We start from the raw sequence: 21,775 nt of genomic DNA, 5'->3' as shown, positions 1-21,775 counted from the left end.
GTGCTGGAAAAGCACAGCAGGTCAGGCAGCATCCGAGGAGCAGGAAAATCGACGTTTCAGGCAAAATCTATTCATCAGGAATGAAGGCAGGGAGCCTCCGGGGTGGAGAGATAAATGGGAGGGGGGTGGAGATGGGGAGAAGATAGCCAAGACACAAAAGATGGATAGAGGTGATAGGTCAGAGAGGAGGGTGGAGCAGATAGATGGGCAGGTAGGATAGGTCATGAGGATGGTGCTGAGCAGGAAGATTGGAACTGAGGTAAGGTGGGGGGAGGGGAAATGAGGAAGCTGGTGAAGTCTACATTGATGCCCTGGGGTTGAAGTGTTCTGAGGTGGAAGATGAAGCATTCTTCCTCCAGGCATCAGGTGGTGAGGGAGTGGTGGTGGAAGAGGCCGAGGACCTGCATGTCCTCGGCACAGTGGGAGTGTTCTGAGGTGGAAGATGAAGCATTCTTCCTCCAGGCATCAGGTGGTGAGGGAGTGGTGGTGGAAGAGGCCGAGGACCTGCATGTCCTCGGCACAGTGGGAGGGGAATTGAAATATTGGGCTACGGGGCGGTAGGGTTGATTGGTGCAAGTGTCCCGGAGATATTCCCTAACTCGCTCTGCGAGAAGGCGTCCTGTCTTCCCAATATAAAGGAGACAGCGTCGGGAGCAACAGATATAATAAATGACATTGGTGGATGTGCAGATGAAACTTTGATGGATATGGAAGGCGCCTTTGGGGCCTTGGATGGAGGTGAGGGGAGAGGTGTGAGCACAGGTTTTGCAATTCCTGCGGTGGCAGGGGAACGTGACAGGAAGGGAGGGTGGGTTGTAGCGGGGCATGGACCTGACCAGGTAGTCACGGAGGGAATGATCTTTGCGGAAAATGGAAAGGGGTGGGGAGGGAAATATATCCCTGGTGGTGGGGTCCGTTTGGAGGTGGCGGAAATGTTGGTGCATGATATGGTTTATACGGAGGTTGGTAGGGTGGAAGGTGAGGACCGGGGCGTTCCGTCCTTGTTACGGTTGTAGGGGTGGGGTTTGAGGGCGGAGGTGCGGAACGTAAATGAGATAAGTTGGCGGGCATCTTCAACCACGTGGGAAGGGAAATTGCAGTCTTCAAAGAAGGAGGCCATCTGGTGTGTTCTGGAACTGGTCCTCCTGGGAGCAGATACGGCGGAGCAGAGGAATTGGAAATACTGGATAGCATTTTTGCAGGAGGTAGGGTGTGGACTGTTCTACGTAGCCAACAAAGAGACAGGCATAGCTGGGGCCCATTTGGGTGCCCAGGGCTACTCCTTTCGTCTGGAGGAAGTGGGAGGATTCGAAGAAGAAATTGTTAAGGGTGAGGACCAGTTCAGCCAAATGAGTGAGAGTGAGAGTGTCAGTGGAAGAGTACTGTTGGGGATGTCGGGAGATGAAGAAACAGAGGGCTTGGGGGCCTGGTCATGGTGGATGGAGGTGTAGATGGTTTGGATGTCCATGGTGAAGATGAGGTGTTAGGGTCTGGGGAAACGGAAGTCTTGGAGGAGGTGGAGGGGATGGGTGGTGTCTTGAACATATGTGGGGAGTTCCTGGACTAGGAGGGATAGGACAATATCAAGGTAGGTGGAGATGAGTTCGGTGGGGCAGGAGCAGACTGAGACAATGGGTCAGCCAGGGTAGTCAAGCTTGTGGAGGTTGGGAAGGAGATAGAATCAGGCTGTGCAGGGTTCGCGGACAATGAGGCTGTGGGTGGGAGATCTCCTGAGATGATGAGGTTGTGTATTGTCTGGGAGATGATGGTTTGGTTTTGGGGCGGATGGGGTCATGGTCAACAGGGCAGTAGGAGGAGGTGTCTTTGAGTTGGCATCTGGCTTCAGCGGTGTAGAAGTCAGTGCACCAAACTACCACTGGTTTAATGGTGAGGTTGGGATTGGAGCAGAGGGAGTGGTGGGCTGCGTGTTGTGAGGGTGAGAGGTAGGAGTGTGGGATTTCAGTTAAAATATTGGTTTGTCCTACAAAACCTAGAGTTCCTACAAGGCCAGTTCTGGTTTATTTGATGGATTTGAAAAGAAAGAAGGATCATGAACTCCAAAAATGTAATTGCGCTCGTGTCAAAAGTTCATTTGTGCTGACATCATCCATCCATAAGCAGACACATAAAAGTGACTGACCAATGTCACTGTAGCCATAGATCCATAGACTCACCATCTTCACATGTGGGGGCTGTAGTGGCTATCTTTGGCATTGGTGAGTTAAGGTGGCACAATGGTTCCTAGGTTCTATTAGAAAACACGTTAAAAGAGATGGATTGAGATACAATGGGTCCCAGAAAATGACAGAATAGTTTCTTGCCATGTGGGATATTGCCACTATGGGAACCTCAGTACTAGAAAGATGTGCCAAAAAGGATACTTCCTGCCCTGCTGCATTTTACTGGCATCAGAAGGAGCAGCCACCACACAGGGACTGCTTGCCACTTTGAAAAATTCCAGCCATAGGGGATAAGGCGAGGAATTTCTGATGAGCCTTTACAAAACACTAATTTGACCCACAAATGTTTGAGGAAGATGGGAAGGTTTTAAAAGGGAGGTGGAAATAATTTACAAGCATTTTAACAACAATGAGGGGGCTATTGTGATGTAGTGTGATCTTTTAAAGGCATTTAAAATCATGAGGGTTCTCGACAGGGAAGATAAAGAGTAATTGTTCTCAGTGATGTAAGAGTTAAAACCAGAGGAAACAAAAGGTTAAAGAACGAAAGGTGACATGAGGAAAACTTTTTTTACACAGCAAATGGTTAGGATCTGGATTGTGTAATCTGAGAAAGTGGTGGTTGAATTGTTTATTGTAGCTTTCAAAGGATATTGGATTAGCAGAAAGAGAGAAATAAAATGTCCACATTGCGGGGGAGGGGTAGGGAGGAAAATCAATCTATCTGCATTGATTTACAGATAGCTATCACATGGAATAAAGCTTACTAGCCTTTTGCCCTATAACCATTCTACAATTCAATGATGCTTTCTTACGTGTTCAAATGTTGTCCCATAAACTACTTTGGGCTGATTTAAAGGATCCCATGGCAGAATGCTAAGAGGAGAGCCCACACCATGTTCGGGTCAGTACTTATCTCTCAACTAGTAACACCATTAAAAATACCTTATAATTTATCTCATTGCTGTTTTTGGAATCTGCATTTATCTGAAAGTTCTTTCTTGGTAATGTACAATCATGTCTAAGTTTGAATTACTGAAGGAGCTTTTAAGTCTTACAAAGTAGGCATGTTACTTCTACAAGAAAGCTGTGTGCCCAAGGGATAACACTATACAGTAGTTGAGTCATGCGAAAAGGTTCCAGGTCTGATCTCCTTTGAGTAATTTCAACTGGTTTCAATCTATATGCTGGGAGGAGTGCCACATTTTGTGTCAGGGTCACTGTGCTGAGAGAAAGGAAATCTGGTATCACTTTTGTCTGTGGCTTATTTTTAACGCCCCATGAATTATAAATAATTGAAGTCAAATTTGCACTCTAAACAAATGTTTGTACTTTAAGTTATATGTTATGAGATTAGAACATTCAGATCTTATCAAATTGTCGATGATGATTGATCTGAGATTTTCTCTGTAGGCAGATAAGACTCTCTGTACACATATGTAGGCACATTCTTGATGATTCAGCATGGATTAGAAACATCACAATGGTTTTCATGTTTTTGACTGTGATACTTCACAAGTTAGCAATGATATTACAATTTAAATTGAAAGATTCTGTTTTATTTTCAAAGCCAATGCTCATTATTTTTGTTTTGGTGTAAGAATGATATTGTCCGAGCCAGCAATTAGTGTGCAGTATTATGAAACAAACGCAGAGAATACTGATAAGACTCACCATGTCTGGCAGCAGAAAGTGAAACAGAGCTCATACTTTGATTTGGAAATGTTCAACCACCTGGTGAAGGAGCAGCGCTCCAAAAGCTAGTGCTTCCAAATAAAACTATTGGCTATAACCTAGTGCTGTGTGATTTCTAACCTAATATTTTGAGTCTACTTTGACTCTTCTTCAGAATATTTGCACCAATCAGTGTCCACTTGCCAACCAATCTGCACTCTCGTAGTATAAATGTTGGTTTTCCCCTTGAATTTATATTCTTGTGAAATATTCTGATGAGTACAAAATAAAAAGCTTTGACAAAGTGCGACTTTTGTCAACAAAAAAAGTCAAGTGGTTGTCATGTTGTAGAGAGTTTTACCCATGACACTACATTTGGTTGGTGCCCCTGGGCACAGGAGTTCTATGCCTTAACCATCATTCACATGTTACTCAAACAAATAAACAAAAATTCAAGACTTTTTAAATTGTGAATAATGCTATATGAATCACTGAATGCAAAAACCAAAAACTAAAACAAAAATGAAAGTAGGTAAGCCGCTATGACTGACCGTAGAAAAGGTAACCAGCACATTTTGTGAAATTGGTATGTTAAATCAATATCTATTTTGCATCTATTGAATGCTGTTAAAACCCTCACTGATTTTTCATTTTCTTTATTAATTTTGGTTTGGATTGGTGATCTGTGAACTGTGGGTTCAAAATGACTTTGGACTTTGGCACAGCTTGTGGTAAAAGGAAAAGAACACATCAAACATGCTTTGTTGTTTCCAAGACCAGGCCTGGGTGCACATTGCAGGCTGATTCTTGATTAAAGGACTCCAACAGACCCAGCAAACCTAGGGTTAGCATTGTTGTTTAAATAGATAGCTGAATTTGGCTACTAATGAGATCAGTACCTGAGAATTGGTTCTGAAAAGTCTGGAAGCAACCCTATGTTTAAGCTAGTGGTGGATGTTTAGTGGTAGTTGAGGCCTCGGGAAAAGAAAATCAGTCTACCAGGATATAACCAGAACTGTTTTTTTGAATTGTGTTTCTGAGAAGATGAGCTTGGCTGCTGACAACGCACCACGACGATATGAAAGCTTCCTGCAAAATCTCCCACACCAGCTTCCAGAAGTCCAAAGAGTAGAAAGCTGAGTTGGAAGTGTTGCTGCCGTTGCCTGGGTAAACTGAGAAGGTGACCCTAACCAGCAGTTCCAGAATCACAACTAAGTCTCCCCATCTATGCCTGTGAAACAATGCATTATGAAAAACATTTAAGTAATCTGATCATTTTTGTTATTTTTATTCATCATGTGTGTTTTTTTGTGGGTGAATGAGGGCTGAGAACAAATGTTATGTGTTTACAGCATAGACATTAATTACATTACTATTGTTTAATTTTCTCTCTGCTGAAGTTATTGTGTCATTAATAAATAGTTAAGACTTTGTTTAAAATAGAAAATGGAAATTAATTATTCAAAAAAGTCTCAGATTGGTTATTCTAAAGTTTTATTAGGAACTATTGGAGTAACTATTGGGGGTCCTTGACAATTTACTGTCACTGTGTTGTGAAAACAGAGTTGGAAAGGCTGATTTGTTTCATCTGCCTGTCTCCATGTCATAACAACACTGAAGTCCGTTGTTATTTGTAGTATGCAAAATCAGCAGGAATGTTTCACACCCATTTAAGACTAAAGTATAATTGTGGATTATTAGTGCAACCTCATTAATACAATGGATACCAATGTTTAATTCAAGTTCACATGAAATAAGGTCATGTTTTAGACTTTCCAAGAACAAAGTTAATCAGAAGTATCAGTATCCTGGCATATTTATCCAAAGGCTATTCAAAAATCTGAGAGGAGATTCACACTGCAACAAATTGGCAGAGACAATTTAATGAAGTCACTTGGAATGCCTTCTTTCACCTAGAAGGAAAATACTTAGCTGAGGCTCATCAGGTATGTCGTTTTTCCGTTACATACAATATTATATCACCTAAGCCTAAATCAGTGTAGCAGTGTAAGGTGTATAAAATTAATTGTGAATGTTATGTAAGAAATAGCTAAATTACTCAGTGGAGACTCTGTATGCATAAGATGGTACATGTAATATACCTGCCAGGTATACATTTATTTTTTTCACACATAAAAGTAATATGTTAAAAACTACTTAAGTTGTAGCTTCAGATCATCACATATATATCTGTGAAGGTATATTTTATAATCTAAATATTAGGTGTGCATAATTAATGATTTTAAAAATGTAATACAACATGTGCTAATCCCTTACAGGGTATAATTTAATAATACACATGAAAGGATGCATTTACAATTCTTAAACCAGTTACACCATCCTTCCTCCTGATCAGCAAGAGCATGTGTATATTGACTAGAATTTTGTACAGATAACAACAATGAGGCTACTTGCGCTGACCATTATGATAAAGGAAATCTGACAGCAACTTTCAAAGCCTGCTGTGAAAGGCTATTTAAAAATATTTAAATGAAGAATACAGAAGTCACTATCAGAAATAGCCTTATGGTCTACAGAAGTGCTAAAGCAACTTACTAATAGACTTGGCATTGAAATCAATGCAACAGTTTAAAATTGTCCACTAATTCACCACAAAAGATGTTGAAAACCATTTAAGGATGATGCGTTCAGGTGTATGTATATTTTTAATGGCTTAATAAGTGATAATTTCTGCCGAACAGCCTTGCTGAACTCAATTTTATAACTTGGAATCTCATTCCTGCAGATAGTAATTAGTATTGATGATGTACTTCCCGTGCTTCTTTTATCTCTTTCTAGTCACCTATCCAAATATTTGCTTTTGCTTTCTGTGTGTGATCTCTATCTAATTTTTATAGTTGAACTTTTCTAGACAAGGTGAGGTGGTCTGGATGTGACTTCTGAAAGTGACATTAGGCCAGGTTCCCCTCCCAATTCTAGGTTTCACCTGGACCGGGCTGCAAATGGCAGAGAATTTCCATGCACAATGGTTAGGTAACTCACTTAAATATTCAAATACCTCAGTAATTTGTGTTTTAACCAAGGATTCTGCTTTAAAAGCCAATTGACCTATTTCCTGAGCAGTTAACAACTCATCACATTCACCAAACCAAACGCACAGCAGGGAGTGCCACTTTGGTGAAAATTACAGGGGACTGAGAAGCCATTGATCACTGAAATGAGGAGCTATTGAGATGGCCAGGTGAGAAGCTATTGCTCACAGTACTCCTTCTCAAAGAGTGTCTTGAGTGCTTGACAACTTATTATAGAATCATATAGTATAGAAACAGACCCGAAAGAACCAGATCCACTCTAAAGGCTGCAAGTTGTTTTTGGACAACTGCTAATGACGTAAACTGCAGAGGATGTTCCTTCACAATCCTTTTGATGCAAATCATAATGAGGAAATGTGAATCAGCACACTTGGTTAACTTATCAAATTGTTGATAACTCTGTGATTGGGCGTTTCGGGCAGAAATTCAATCCACACTGCCACAAAAAGATTAATTTACTGAGCTTTTGAAAGCTATAAGAACCCGTTAATATTTTTGTCCCAATCTAATGAAAAAAATGCCTACATAATAATATTTGCTTTTAAAGCAAACTGTGCCTTTAAGAAATTCGTACTTCTAATGATTAGAATACATCCAGATACACTCATTCTTCACATTACTTTTTTTAAGTTTTTACGACCAGATTCCATTTTATCTATTCAGTCTTCGCACCAGTGACAGTTAGATTTATTCAGCCAATACTCTGATACAAAAGTCCAGTGAATAAATTTTGTAACTATATTTCCTCAAAGGAGCACCACAATGTATTGTATATTGCCCAAAGTCTAATACCGTTTAAACTCTGGTGCAATTTTCCATTTTGCTGAAGTTTTACTATTTTGACCTCTCTTTCCGTTACGCCAGATTTGCTGGCAGTACTCATTCACAGTAATGCCCGGTTTGTTCAGGAGCTGCAGAAAATCCTTATAACGGAGTCTGGTCCTGTTCCGACTATCTCTACTCTTTCCTTCGTTGTACCCTGCTTTCATTGGTGTTGGCTTGAAGTCACTCAGTATAATTTTAAGATGGAATTTTGTAATGATATGTGTGAATGTATTTTCCACAGCTCTGCAATAATAAATTCCAGCGTCATCTTCCTGCAAGTGACGTATCAGTAGACCAAGCCTGGTTTTGATTATTCTGGAACCATATTTTACCTATGTAAAAACAAAATATAAACATATAGAGTAAGATATACCTGTAGATTCTTAAAGATCCATTCATAATATTGTGATGATTTAATGAATATACATTTATATTAAAAAATTATATCCTTCATTCTGTGAATATTTGTGCTCATAAGGAATCACAATTTTGGAGTATTTTCTTCTTGCGTTCACATATCTATATTTAAGCTATAGAAATTTCAAATTAATTTTAGCAACAAAATTCCACAAAAAAAATCAGTTTCTGAAGATTGCCTCAAAAAATGATTTTGATAAAATGGTTGGTTTTCATATTTTGTTTAGCTTGAGTCAAAACAATGACTAGCTTGCCAAAACCAATGCAAACAATATGAATCACAGACAGTTTCTATGATAATTCTGTAATAAAGTTAAATTTCACATTCAGGAAATAATGTTTCATAGAATCCCTTACTACTTGATATTACTTCAAATCACGAGTTTAATTCCTAACATCAGGTTTCTCACCCTTGCTATATATTCTATTTGCTTGTTAATAACATGTTAATAATTAAGCATAGCAGTTGTGTCAATTCAAATGATTAGGTCAGTTTTGTAAAAGCTACTATGCAATCTTAAATATTATATGTAAATAAAATTCTAAAATAATCATAACATGCAGCAATCCAATGGTAATATTTTTCATGATAATATTTATAGTGTAAAATGTTGCCCCTAACCATGCCTGTAAAGACCCCATCTATTTTCAATAATATTGGTATAGAGTAGCTTGAGAAATTGTTCTGTTCTCAAAAAATATTATTATTTGCTCACAAAAAAGACCAAAGCTGTCAACCAACTCAAATGTTAGAAAAACTATTCATGAGCAGTAAGAGTCAGGCTGCATTTAAAAGTATGGAGTAAATTGACATAGATTGTAGCCATTTTCCAGACTCAAAACATTAACAGAGCATGCCTATCTCACAGCGGGACACCCTGTGTCCAGGCTGCACAAGCTGCTGCCAAGTATTGGGGCTTTCAGGCATCCTGAGTGGTTTGAATAAAACTGTCAGCCTCTTAAATCTAAAAGTAGAACTTGCACATCTTTTGGAGAACCCCAACTGGAAACTAAAAAGCTTAAGATTTGTTAACAGCCTCAGGGATGGCAACAAATGCAAATTAAATCATTCTTCTAATGTTCCTGTGCAGTCAACTAGAGCAAGAATATAGACCAAAACCCATGGATTAGTGTTGATTCTTCAGGGTTAGAAACATTAAAATAAGTTCAGTTTTAAAACAAGATGTGTTAGCACCCCTCTGAAAGAATGAGATATTATCAGTTTGACATGGAAAAAACTCTGGTCAAGACTATTTCTAGGGTTAAATTGAAAACTTGTAATGTTGAGAGAAAGCAGGAAATATATTGTTGGAACAATAAACAAGAAAGCAAGTATTTCAGTAAACCCTATAGCCTTATGAGAGGCTGAAGTCCAGATGTCTTTTCATAGATAGATCAAATTGAATTTTAAAGTCAACATACCTTTAATTTGCAGTAAAGTCATCCCAATGGGCCCACTTTTGCTTGATATTCAATTTTCTATCAACATCATAAGCTGACAGTAAAGCAGTGACATGCATCTGCATCTCCCGGATATACTATTTTGCTGGAAATGGCACTGTTTTGCTAATATGATGGTGCTCAAGGCATTTTTAATACTTCCACACTTAAAATGTTCCACGAATGTTAGAAAACTGTCCACAAACTGAATATTTCATTTCAATCAGTTAGCACTGAAATGTGAATATAATTTAATTGTAGAAGTAATATGAAAGCATATTTCAACATACTTATTGTCAGGTTGATAATCAAACAAGTCCCATGAAATATAATTGAAAGATTTATTATGCAACTCCAAAAGATGTTCAGTGTTAGAATGCAACATTCAGACTCATTACCTCCTCCTGTTGGCCATTGAGTGATCGCTGAACAGACCAAATGACTGATGTTTGCTGTGACCTTGGACTGCATTCCAGGAATGTTGAATTGTATTGCACTCCAAAAATTAACTTCTTTTCGGTTAGCACATGCTTTGCATCTAGGTAATAAATGTTTATTATGCAAATTAACAAAAAAAATCATAATGGATGATAATTCCTTTCTCAGAAATACCGACAAAGGCAGAACAAAGTGAACAACCCATATTTAAAACATTCCAGGGTTCAAAATGAAAACAGATGCTATAAAAACTGCCGATTAATTTTATTCTCCAAATTACACTTCTTTCGTAAAAGGGCATTCCATAGCATTTCAAATTGGACATTACAGAAAGTACAATAAAATTATTATGTTTTCTTCCACACAGCATATGTGCCCCAATACAATTGCAATTAGACGGAATATTTACGTTCCATGTTGTAGCCCGAGGTGTTCTATGGAGTTTCCAGGTCTTTAGTGGCCTGATGTTTTAAACCATTAGTTTTTGCAAAAAAAGTGCTTTAAATGATTCTATGCCCATGTAAAATGTGTGGCAAAATATCAACAAAGGAAGATGGGGCTGAACGTTAACTTCAAAAAAGAAGTAGGTTATAGTCATGTCAGAGATTAAAACACAAGATGCCTGGACCAAGAAGGCTTTGCAATCACCCAACTTCATGTTTTAACAGAGATAAGAGAAGTTATTTGTGACCAACATGCTCAGGGAAGTGGATTGATCATTTAAATATTATAATTAGGCTGCATATCTTCATTAATTATCTTCCTGTTTGTGACTCCAGGTAACTGAGTGTTGCTATATTATGACTATAGCCCAGACACATGTGCATAAAGAATGCAATATTTGTACATAATAATTAGGTACAATTAATGTTTGCTGAATTCTTCAAACATACCCAGTTTCTTATGTTGTGGGAGACAACATAAGCATTGCTACAGCATTGAGGCACCCAGTTGGAGGCAGGATGTGTTGAATCTACTAGTTATTAATCGCTCTTTTAGGGCTAAGAACAGATATTTTCCATCAGTCTCAACAAGTTAATCCAATAATTCATCCGAGAGCGCTCTTTCTAGTCAACCCTCCCATCCTGAATACAATAGGACTTTCCAATCTTATCCCCATGATTGACAGCTTATTCATCTCTCCATGATCAGGAGTTCTGACTCCCCAAGGCACCTTATTCTGAAAATGGGATATTATCACTACCGGAATTTTTTGCTACCCATGAAGTGGATTTCCCTATTCTCCCAGATCTGTGATCTTTCTTAGATACCAAATTTATCTATCAGCCTTCAGAGTCTTGGCATTGTGAAGCAAGCTTACTGTCAGGCTATGGTGGGCAGGAAGCTTGTACGATAGAACGATAGGTCTGATTGAGGAATGAAAATAACTAATTTGGTAGGCTGTACATGCTATTTATTTATCAGTGCTCTGAACAAAAAATAAAATGGTATAAACAATAATTTAATCATGAAAAAGATCTGTAAAGACACTTGACAACATTGCAACTAGTGTGAAAGTAAAATACCAAATAACCTGAGATGTTCTGGAACAATTTAATTGATAAAATGCTAAAGATTCTCAACATGGGAAAACCCATAAGAAACCTGCACAAGACAACACTCAAAGACTGGGAAATGAAATATCTTTACAGGTAAATCTTTAATGAAAGATGCTTTTAAGATTGAAAATATTAGGGAGGGGGGAAAATCCAGATAGAAGTATAAAGCACCACAAAGAAATTGACCAGATAAAATCTCACAATTTCATAACGGAATCATCACTACATAATGTTAAATGATACAGCATCATGTCAAAGTGGAAGCAACCTATTTAGAGTGTTAACAACAATACTAGCCAAGAGGAGGGGTGCATATAATTTAAAATTGAGACCCTGCCACTGAAATTTCAATGGTAATACTTCAATCAGGAGAAGATACCTTATTTGCTTGGAGTTTTAAAGTAAAATTTTCTAAATGTATATTCTATTCTTAGATATTTTATTCTTAGCTGTTCTTATATCTTCCTAGTGGTTCTTAGATATTTTTGAGTTGTTATAAATAATATCGAACTCCTTTCCTTTATTCATTCGCAGGATGAGGGTGCCACTAACCAGGCAGCACTCATTGTCCCATCCCTAATTGCCCAGACAGCTGTTTAAGAGTCAACCATATTGCTGTGGGTCTGGAGTCACATGTAGGCCTGACCAGGTAAGGATGACAGTCTCCTTTGGTGAACAAGATGGATTTTTCCAACAATCAATTCACAGTCATCATTACAGTCTTAATTTCATATTTTTATTGAATTCAAATTCCACCTGGAACATTACCTGGGTCTCTGGATTAACAGCCAGCAATAATACCACTAGATCAAACTGGATTTGATTATACTTGATATTACGTCTTTTTATTGTTTTTAGCACAGTCATATACTCAGCCACTTAAATATACTACTTGTTAATTTCTGGTAATAAAATTGTAAAATTAATAAATCATCCCATTTAAATTTTTGTTCTACAACTGGAATGAACCCAAATATCCTATACCCTTCCTTAAGTAGGGAAGTGTATTTTCTGAAAGGAGAAATCCTGAACCCCTAAAATATCTGGGTCACTTATAGAACATAGAACAGTACGCACAGTAATGGGTCCTTCATCCACAACGTTGTACCAAACATGACACTAAATCAAACTAATCCCTTCTGCCTGCCCTTGGTCCGTATTGCTCCATTCATTGCATATTCATGTGCTTATCTAAAAGTGCCATAAATGCCCCTTTGTATCTGCCTCCACCACCACCCCAGCAGTGTGTTCTAGACCCCTACCAGTCTCTGTGTAAAAAAACTTGTTCCTCACATCTCCTTTGAACTTTCCCCCTCTAACCTTAAGTGCTTGCCCCTGTCATTAGACATTTCAACTCTGGGAAAAAGATTCTGACCGTCAACCCTATTTATGCATCTCATAATTATATAGGCTTCTATCAAGTCTTCCCTCAGTCTCCACCGCTCAAAAGAAAATAACCCAAGTTTTTCTAGCCTCTCCTTATAGCTCATACCCTCTAATCCAGGCGGCATCCTGGTAAACCTCTTCTGCATCCTCTCCAAAGCATCAACATCCTTCCTGTTATGTGGCGACCAGAATTGAATGCAATACTCTGAGTGTGGCATAACCAAAGTTTTATAAAGCTGCAACATGACATCCTGACTCTTGTACTCAGTTCCCCGACCAATAAAGACAAGCATGCCAAAACATCTGCAGAATCACCCAATCTACTTGTGTGGCAATTTCATGGACCTATGGACTTGAATCCCAAGATTCTTCTGTACATCAATGCTGTTCAGAGTCCCTGACATTAACTGTATACTTTTCCTTAACATTTGATCTCCCAAAGTGCAACACCTCACACTTACCCAGATTACACTCCATCTGCTATTTCTTATCCCATATCTGCAAATGATCTATGTCCCACTGTGTCCTTTGGCAAACTTCTACACTATCCACAACTCCACTGATCTATATATTGTCATAATGCTGTTCTTTTTACAAGATTACGATGCCCTTAAGTTTTTTTTTCCCAGAGGTGGGGGCGGGAGGGGGGGGCCGAGGGTGGGGGTGGTAATTCGTCAGGCTCCAACTAGGCTGGGTTTGAAAGGTTTGTTTGGGCCCTTTTTATTGACCCCCAACAGATAATGCCGCCGGCCTGAGGCTTTCATGTCTTAAAAAAAACTGGTATAATCAAAGGGGTGTGACCAGCTAGCTGTGTGGCTAGCCTTCGTTTAGGTTAGAGTTTTGATTCAGTTCAGCAGCAGTGTGTGTGAAGGAAGGCTGCTGGGGCAAGTCCAGCCAGGTACTCTGTCTCTCCAACTTCAAGCCCTGGTTTGTTTCGTTTTTACTCTTTGTGCTAATGGATGTGTTTTTCGGGACTGTTGCAAGTAGTTTCAGAACAGTGACTTTAAGTCAGGATAGTCTGTTGGGTTTTTGGATAGAATAAGTTATCCGGTATTCTATTTTCTGTTCTTTGTGTTTCATTCTGTAATTTTGTAAATAAATAATGTTTGTTTAAACTTGGCAGTCGGACCAGCTGATTCACTCTGGGAACATCTACTACACACTTACCTAAAACAAACAGCAAACTTATGGTCTGGGCTACCAGCTTAAAAATGTTTTGAGGGTTTGGGCCTGGTCCATAAAAGTATCATCTGTAAACTTACTAACCCACCCATCTATGTTGGTGTAAATTTATGGTGTAGGAAAGACTTATTAAAATCAAACAGGCTATTTGGAGGAGGGAAGCATTCTTAGGCAACTTCTTCCCCTATGGGATGGTTATCTAAATCTTACAAACACAAAACTGAGCATTTGTGGAATTGGCTAGCCTGATGTCAACAGATAGAAGCTATCAGGGAAATAATCCTGACTGAAGTTAACTTTAAATAAGAGCGAGAAATTACTCCATCCCAGTTAACTTTTGAGAATTTTCACCCCACTCAGAACGTAGTTACAAGTTAAAATGTTAACCTGGTTTGGTCAGAACTGTCTCCATAAACAATGAATAAAAGAAAGATCCAACTGATGAAGAATTTATTGAATAATTAGGTTTATTAATGAAGTTGGGGGCAGGTATTTTTGTTGTTTTAGATTTCAAATTATCATTCATTTCCTTCAATTCATTTTTCAGCTTTTTTCTCTGCAACTGCATATTTCCTGCTTCAGGCATGAAAAAACTCGTGGAACGTTTCAGGGAACATCTCTGGGACACATGCACCAAACAACCCACTGTCCTGTGGCCAACCACTTCAACTCACCCTCCCACTCCACCAAGGATATGCAAATCATGGCCTCCTCCACTGCCAAATCCAAGCCACCTGATGACTGGAGGAAGAATGCCTCATCTTCTGCCTTGGGACCCTCCAACTACTTGGCATCAACATTGACTTCACCAGTTTCCTTATCTTCCCGGGCTTATGCCTGAAACATCGACTCCACTGCTCCTCGGATGCTGCTTGACCTGTTGTGCTTTTCCAGCGCCAAACTTTTGACTCCGATTTCCCAGCATCTGCAGTCCTCACTTTGTCTTACAAAAATAATATTTGTACGTTACAGGATGCTCCTTGTCATTAACTGGAGCTCAATACTTCCAACATTAACAAATACAGAGGAGTGCTGTAATTGCCATATTGATGTTTATATACTCACAGTCGTCCTGATCCCAACACTGAATTATTGGGTCTCCATACTTTATATCTTGGCGTCTGATCTGTCTAATTGAAAAGTAAACCCTTTAATCATTAGATTCAATTAACAATGAAATCTTTTGAATTTGTATGAGTCCATAAAGATTGCTAGTGAACTATTACAGTTGTGTACTTGTACAACATTGACGGAAGATCATGTACAAAGTGTAATCAAGGGTGACAGAGCTAAATACAAATGCTGGTGCTAGTGTCATTGGCTGATCACTTCTATAAAGGGAGTGATATTTGACATTGTAGCCCATCATCCCATTCAGTACTGCCAACACCTTACTTTCCTGTATACCTACTTTTAATTCTTCCATTTATCATTCCACAGTGCCAACTATGTGAATTAGGAACAGAGTTGTCTCTTGACCCAGAACAATGATACCTGCAAGTCAGATGCTGTAAGTATGCAAGTTGCCATACTCTAATGTCTTCCACCCTTTCATCTTCTATGTTCTTATCATTCAGTTCTTCAAAATGCACAAACAATAGGATCCCCAGAGGGAAGCCCAAGATCTCAACAAGCACAACCTATCTTAAAATCACAACAGCGTTCATAAGGTATCATTAGTAGCAAGGATAGAATGGATTCTAAGTACTGGAAGTGACTGTACACAAAACCATCCTTCTGGATGATCTTTCAAGTTGTCAATCTCTTCTTGCATTCTACCAATTCAGTAAAGCCATCATATTTGAGGTAGCATTTGCAGGGTATAGTAAGAACAAAGAAATAGTCAGGAAGTCTGCAGCGTGAGTTAGCCAATCCACTCCTTCAATTGTTTTGGGTGGGACCATGAGAGGGAAATTGAAAAGGCCAATTTTCTGGGATTGACAGGCTTTTTTTCCATAAGGAGGACCCTGCTCCATTTTTAATTGCCAGGCTGCCATCAAAGTAGGGAAATCCAGATGTAACAGTCAGAAATGCCTGTCACATGAGGTCGCTGACCTGAGCTGATGAAGTTTCAGTTGACTTTCTCCTACTAGCTACTGATGTTTCCAGATCAGCCATTGCAGTTTAAAAAGATGAAGGTTATCATTTCTCTTTGGATTGCTATCATGGATTAATTTATATTTTATATTTCTGACATTTGTGATTTTCCTTCTGTTTTCATTGACTACTTCACTGGTAAAGGAAGAATTTTTATTCAGTTGTGAGGTATCGGCATTGCTGACTGGCCAGCAATTTATTGCCTGTCCTGAGGGTAAAAGAATTTTTTTTTGTAACCAGTTGAACTACATGGTGAATTTTCTCTAATCTACTTCTATCAATATTGCAAAGCTTAAATTATTTGGCTACAAATACTCAGCAAGTGGAGTCAACATGGATACACTTAGAACGGTGTTCCACAAATCATAATTCTTTCCTGATGTAGCATGTGTCATAATATTATTCTACAACATTACAAGAAAGTCTTAATATACTACAAAAAAATACTTTTAACTGTTTATAATGAAGCACAATAACTGTATTTAAATGCCTGTGAAAATATCACAGCTCAATGGAAACTACACTAACTTTATTAGCATTTACCTTTTTGGTGCAGGCACGTATCTGCAACATGAATTCCCATCCCATGCACAGTAGGGATCTCTAGCAAGGCAGCATTCTGAGCAAGCTGTACCATATGCCCCACACCTCTGCAGAGCAAGCTGCACCACGCTATCCTTTGATCCAACATAAATCTGTTTCTGTAAGTGATATGAACCAGCATAATTACAGGATCTGTTAAGGGTTGACATCTCTCAGCACAATGCACACAGTATATAACAAGAATACCCAGTTTTTTGTCCATCAAAAGATTTGGTAAGGTTAAAGACTGTTTGTTTTTGTGGGTGGATTCATTTGGTGGATGGTATCTGGTGCACACTGAGACACATGGGCCCCCCCAGCAGGTTGTATTAATTGGGATGGGGGTAGGATAACAAAACAGGAAGGCAAGCGGAGCCCAAAGATAAAATTGCCCTGGCTGGAGAAATTGTTGCTGTGGAGAATGGGACGGGACTGATGAGAGTTTACGACGGTGAGAGCCGAATAGGAATGTTATGGGATGGTTAGAAGAAATGGAATGGTACAGGAAGGATAGGATGGTATATGAGGAGTGAATGAAATGTTGGAATTGCTAAATGTATAAAGGAATGGAACAAGATTAGTAGTGCGGAGGCTTTTTCTTCAATTATAAATGCTGAAATTTTGAAGGAATAGAATCTGCATTCCTCAAATAATATTGAACCAGTTGAATGTAAAATGATTTCAGTTTGGTAAGATTAAATCCCAGTTAGCCTTTCAATATTCTTAGATTATGAGCAAGTCATAAGGCAAGACTATTGATAAAACTTTTACTTCTTGACCTGTTTTTACACATGGGCAGATGTATGTGGCTTTGTTCAAATTTTTTTGTAATGTGAAAGTCTTTAGTGAACTAATTTAAAGAAATACTGTTACAATAATGTTTAAGACAAATGAGCTCCTTCTTTTCATATACCACATGGTTGTAAATCATCCCATGCAGTATAAGGGTTATTTGCATTACTTTTCTGGTAAAGCTCAAGTCATTTAGAGGCTGTCAACAGGAGATTTTACTGAGTCATTCAGGTTTTGTGCTAACTAAATGTGTCCAGAATATGTAGCTGTCTTTGTCTGCAACAACTCTTATTTTGAAATTTCTCTTACAGGTTTTATTTTCCTCACCTCTGTTGTAATAAACCTAGTGATCAATATCATGTTATAGTTCCACAAATGGCAGGAATAATTCTTAAGTTTTTGTTTCTTTCTGAAAATTCACCTTAAGCCAGCCTTTCTGCCAACACAAGAAGCTACCAGCAGAGGTCATTAGTTAGCCATCTGGTGTGTGTGTGTGTGTGGTCACCTGTACTGTGACACACATCCAAGGTCCCGGTTGAGGCCATCCCCATGAATACCGAACTTGGCCATCAGCCTCTGCTCTACCACTTTTACCTGCTGCCTGTCCTGAAGTCCACCTTGGAGGATGGTCACCTGAAGAAGTTCGAATGTCCCGGACCGCTGAAGTGTTCTGCGTCTGGGAGGGAGCATGCAAAACAATCAATAGACAGGAGTGTTCCCTCCCAGTTGGAGAACTCTTCAACAGTCTGGGGCATTCGAACTCCTTACGGTGACCGTTCTCTAAGGCGGACCTCGAAACAGGCAACAATGCAAAGTGGCCGAGCAGAGGCTGATAGCCTAGTTTGGTACCCAAGGGGATGGCCTCAACTGGGACCTTGGGCTTATGTCATGCTACAGGTGACCCCATTGCACCCCACACACACACACACACACACACACACCCTCTCTCATACACAAGCTCTCTCTCATATGCTCACACATACACTCCCACACTCACTGGGTGTTCTTGCACCAGGGCGCACAGCTGCAGAATAAGAGGTATGCTACTCAGGACTGAAATGAGGTGGAAGTTTTCACACAGTGGGTAATGACTGTTTGGAATCATTTACTCACAGGGTTGTCAAGGCTGTGGTACAGTATATTCAAGATAGAGATTGATAGATTTCTAGATATTAAGTAATCAAAGGATATGGAGATCATGCAGAAAAATGGCATTAAGGTACAGAATCATAGATGAATGATGGAATAGACTTGAGGGGTTGAATGGTCCTTTGCTCCTATACCATGTGTTTGAGAGAGTAGAATCAATATAATCTTCATCCTCTGCAAGAATAGTTTGCTTGAAGGGCAATAATAGTTGTCTTTGACTATAATCCAAATTAGTCTCTTGGATACACTGGATGTTTCTAGTTTTGTAAATATAGTGCCTATGGAATTGCAATTCTTATGTATTACTCTCAAATCCCAATAGGATGCAATAATTTCTAGTAAACCAAAGTGACAATTGAAAGAAAACATTGTAAATCCAAATACAACCATTGATGAATGAGTATTTGCTGTATTTTATTTAGATTGCTTACCTGTTTTGAAGATATTTCCATTGTTAATACTGGAGTTGATGCCTATTAAAATGTAAACATTGGCAGTTAGGTAGAAGTTAATAAGTCAGATTGGTAATTATTAAAAACCACTATGACATCTACACAAACTCTAATAACAACTTGGGTGTCAATTTGTTTAATAATTTCTCTCCTGTAGTAAAAGGTTTATAAAAAAAGACTTGTATTTAGATGGCATGTTTTGTGACCTTAAGACATCCAAGCATTTTTACAGTTGATGACATGAAGCCATTTTGTTATGTAGGAAATGTTGCAGCAAATTTCCACAAACAGCAACACGGTAATTAGCAGGTAATTAATTTCTGCGATGGCGATTGAAGGATAAATACTGGGTAGGACAATGCAGATGACTTGGTTTTTCTTCTCTAAAATAGTGCCATGAGGATTTTTATATCCACCTGAAGTGACATCTCCAACTGCATAGTACCCTATCAATTTTGCTTGGAGTGTCAACTTTGGTTTATGTCGTGTAATGCCACTTAAAACTGTAATCTTTCATATGTAAATTGCAGACAAGTGAATAATAACAACACAATATCAGAAACCTTGTCAATAATATTACAAATACTGTTAATGATTCTCATCAAACATAGAAAATAAATTGCCATCTAGGCCTTTTATTTTGTTTGCTGACCGTGAATTCTTGTATTTATGCTGAGTAGAAATAGTCACTGAATCAATTTTCAAAGACTGTTTGGAACAGACATGAATTGTTCACTTGTCAAGTTTCATGTAAACTGCTGGCTTGAAATTCCAGGTTTGGGTACTGTTCTGTGACTTTTCAACAAAGCCATCAGCTACATTAAACTGTTTAAATTAACAATTTATCAACCTCCTGGAAATACAGCTACTGTGAAGCTATATTCCCTGGCTGATTTATTTTATTGTGCAAGGCTCTTGGATTGGCTGGTTTAATTTAATAGTTTGAGTGTATTGCTGTTCTGAAGTTAGAACTGCAAGACTGAATTTTACATTTAACCAATATTTTCCTTTAAACATCATTACCATTTAGCATTTTCTTTGATACTGCCAAAACACCTTAATTAGTTTCAAGCTAAGCTAAGCTTTGATTTTCTTCACAGTCTGAAGGATATGATTAATTTCAAAGAGTTACAAGGATGTTACCAGGACTGGAGGGTTTGAATTATAAGGAGAGGCTGGATAGGCCGAGTCTTTTTTCCCCTCGAGTACAGGAGGTTGAGAGGTGGCCTTATAGAAGTTATAAAATCATGAAGGGCAAAGATAAGGTGAATAGCAAAGGTTTTTTTTTCTCCTGAGGGTCGAGGAATTCAAAACTAGAGGGCATAATTTTAAAGTGAGGAGGTTAAAATTTAAAAGGGATCTGAGTGGCAGCTTTTTCATGTACCACACTTTTCATGCAAAGTGTGGTACATATATGGAATGAACTGCCAGAGGAAGTGGTAAAAACAGCTACAGTTGTAACATTTAAAAGACATTTGGACAGGTACATGAATAGGAAAGGTTTAGAATGGTATGTGCTAAACATAGGCAAATGGGTCTAGTTTAGTTTGGGAAACCAAGTCGACATGGACAAATTGGACTGAAGGGTCTGCTTCTGTGCTGTATGACTCTATGACTCTCTAACATTGCAGCGTACTGTAGACTCTGCAATCATCTCATATTCAATGTGTCTTTTCTAAAAGTAGGTGCCAAACCCTACAAAGCTTTAATGCCTTGCATATTTAAGATTCTACATCAAGGGACTGATATGGAAATCAGAAAAAGATTTTCAAGCTTGTATTAATAAATTATGTCTTGTAAGAGGTAATGATCCAAGATTGATAGTAAAGCAGACTGTGTCCATATATTACAAGATCTTGACTTCATTCAGGCTTGGGCTGATAAATTGCAAGTAGTAATCACAGCACACCATGCAATGACCAGGTCAAATGCAAGAAAATCCAAACATCTTTTTTTTTTAGATTAGATTAGATTACATTACAGTGTGGAAACAGGCCCTTCGGCCCAACAAGTCCACACCGACCCGCCGAAGCGAAACCCACACATACCCCTACATTTACCCCTTACCTAACACTACGGGCAATTTAGCATGGCCAATTCACCTGACCCTGCACATCTTTTGGACTGTGGGAGGAAACCGGAGCACCCGGAGGAAACCCACGCAGACACGGGGAGAACGTGCAAACTCCACACAGTCAGTCGCCTGAGGCGGGAATTGAACCCGGGTCTCACGCGCTGTGAGGCAGCAGTGCTAACCACTGTGCCACCGTGCCGCCCACACTTCTATTGTCAATCTTCTATTGACTTTCAATTGTATTATCATCCACTGCTGAATCCCCCCACTGTCAATATCCTGGGGGCTACAATTGACCAGATACTGAATTAGTTTCTGGTCAACAGTATTCAACCAGCCATATACATGCTATGGCTGCAATAGCATATTAGAAGCTAGGAATCCTGCAGCAAGTAACTCTTCTCCAGTCTCCACAAAGCCTGTCCATCATCTACAAAGCACAGGTTAGAGTTATGATTGAAAACCCCCCACTTGC

At 38.9% G+C, this 21,775-nt stretch overlaps 1 protein-coding gene across 4 annotated transcripts in view; it reads right to left on the bottom strand.

Annotated features, from left to right (window-relative positions):
* Window positions 1–6,576: 6,576 nt before the first annotated feature.
* Window positions 6,577–21,775, bottom strand: part of LOC122563190 (semaphorin-3D-like) — an 83,126-nt gene continuing 67,927 nt past the window's right edge. For 3 of the 4 annotated variants that reach the window (XM_043716717.1, XM_043716716.1, XM_043716715.1), the window contains 5 exons: window positions 19,206–19,247; window positions 16,795–16,952; window positions 15,220–15,284; window positions 9,988–10,127; window positions 6,577–8,064 (listed from right to left, as the gene is read on the bottom strand). In XM_043716717.1, coding sequence (XP_043572652.1) covers window positions 7,693–8,064; window positions 9,988–10,127; window positions 15,220–15,284; window positions 16,795–16,952; window positions 19,206–19,247 — 777 coding nt within the window. In that variant the 3' untranslated portion in view covers window positions 6,577–7,692. Of the gene's footprint in view, window positions 8,065–9,986; window positions 10,128–15,219; window positions 15,285–16,794; window positions 16,953–19,205; window positions 19,248–21,775 lie in introns of those variants that run through there. The other variant, XM_043716718.1, reaches the window with a different exon arrangement.

This window comes from Chiloscyllium plagiosum, chromosome 26, assembly GCF_004010195.1.
Source record: "Chiloscyllium plagiosum isolate BGI_BamShark_2017 chromosome 26, ASM401019v2, whole genome shotgun sequence".
Lineage (NCBI taxonomy): Eukaryota > Metazoa > Chordata > Chondrichthyes > Orectolobiformes > Hemiscylliidae > Chiloscyllium > Chiloscyllium plagiosum.
Note: the sequence above shows the minus strand (reverse complement) of the source record. Positions and strands in the feature narration are given on the sequence as shown.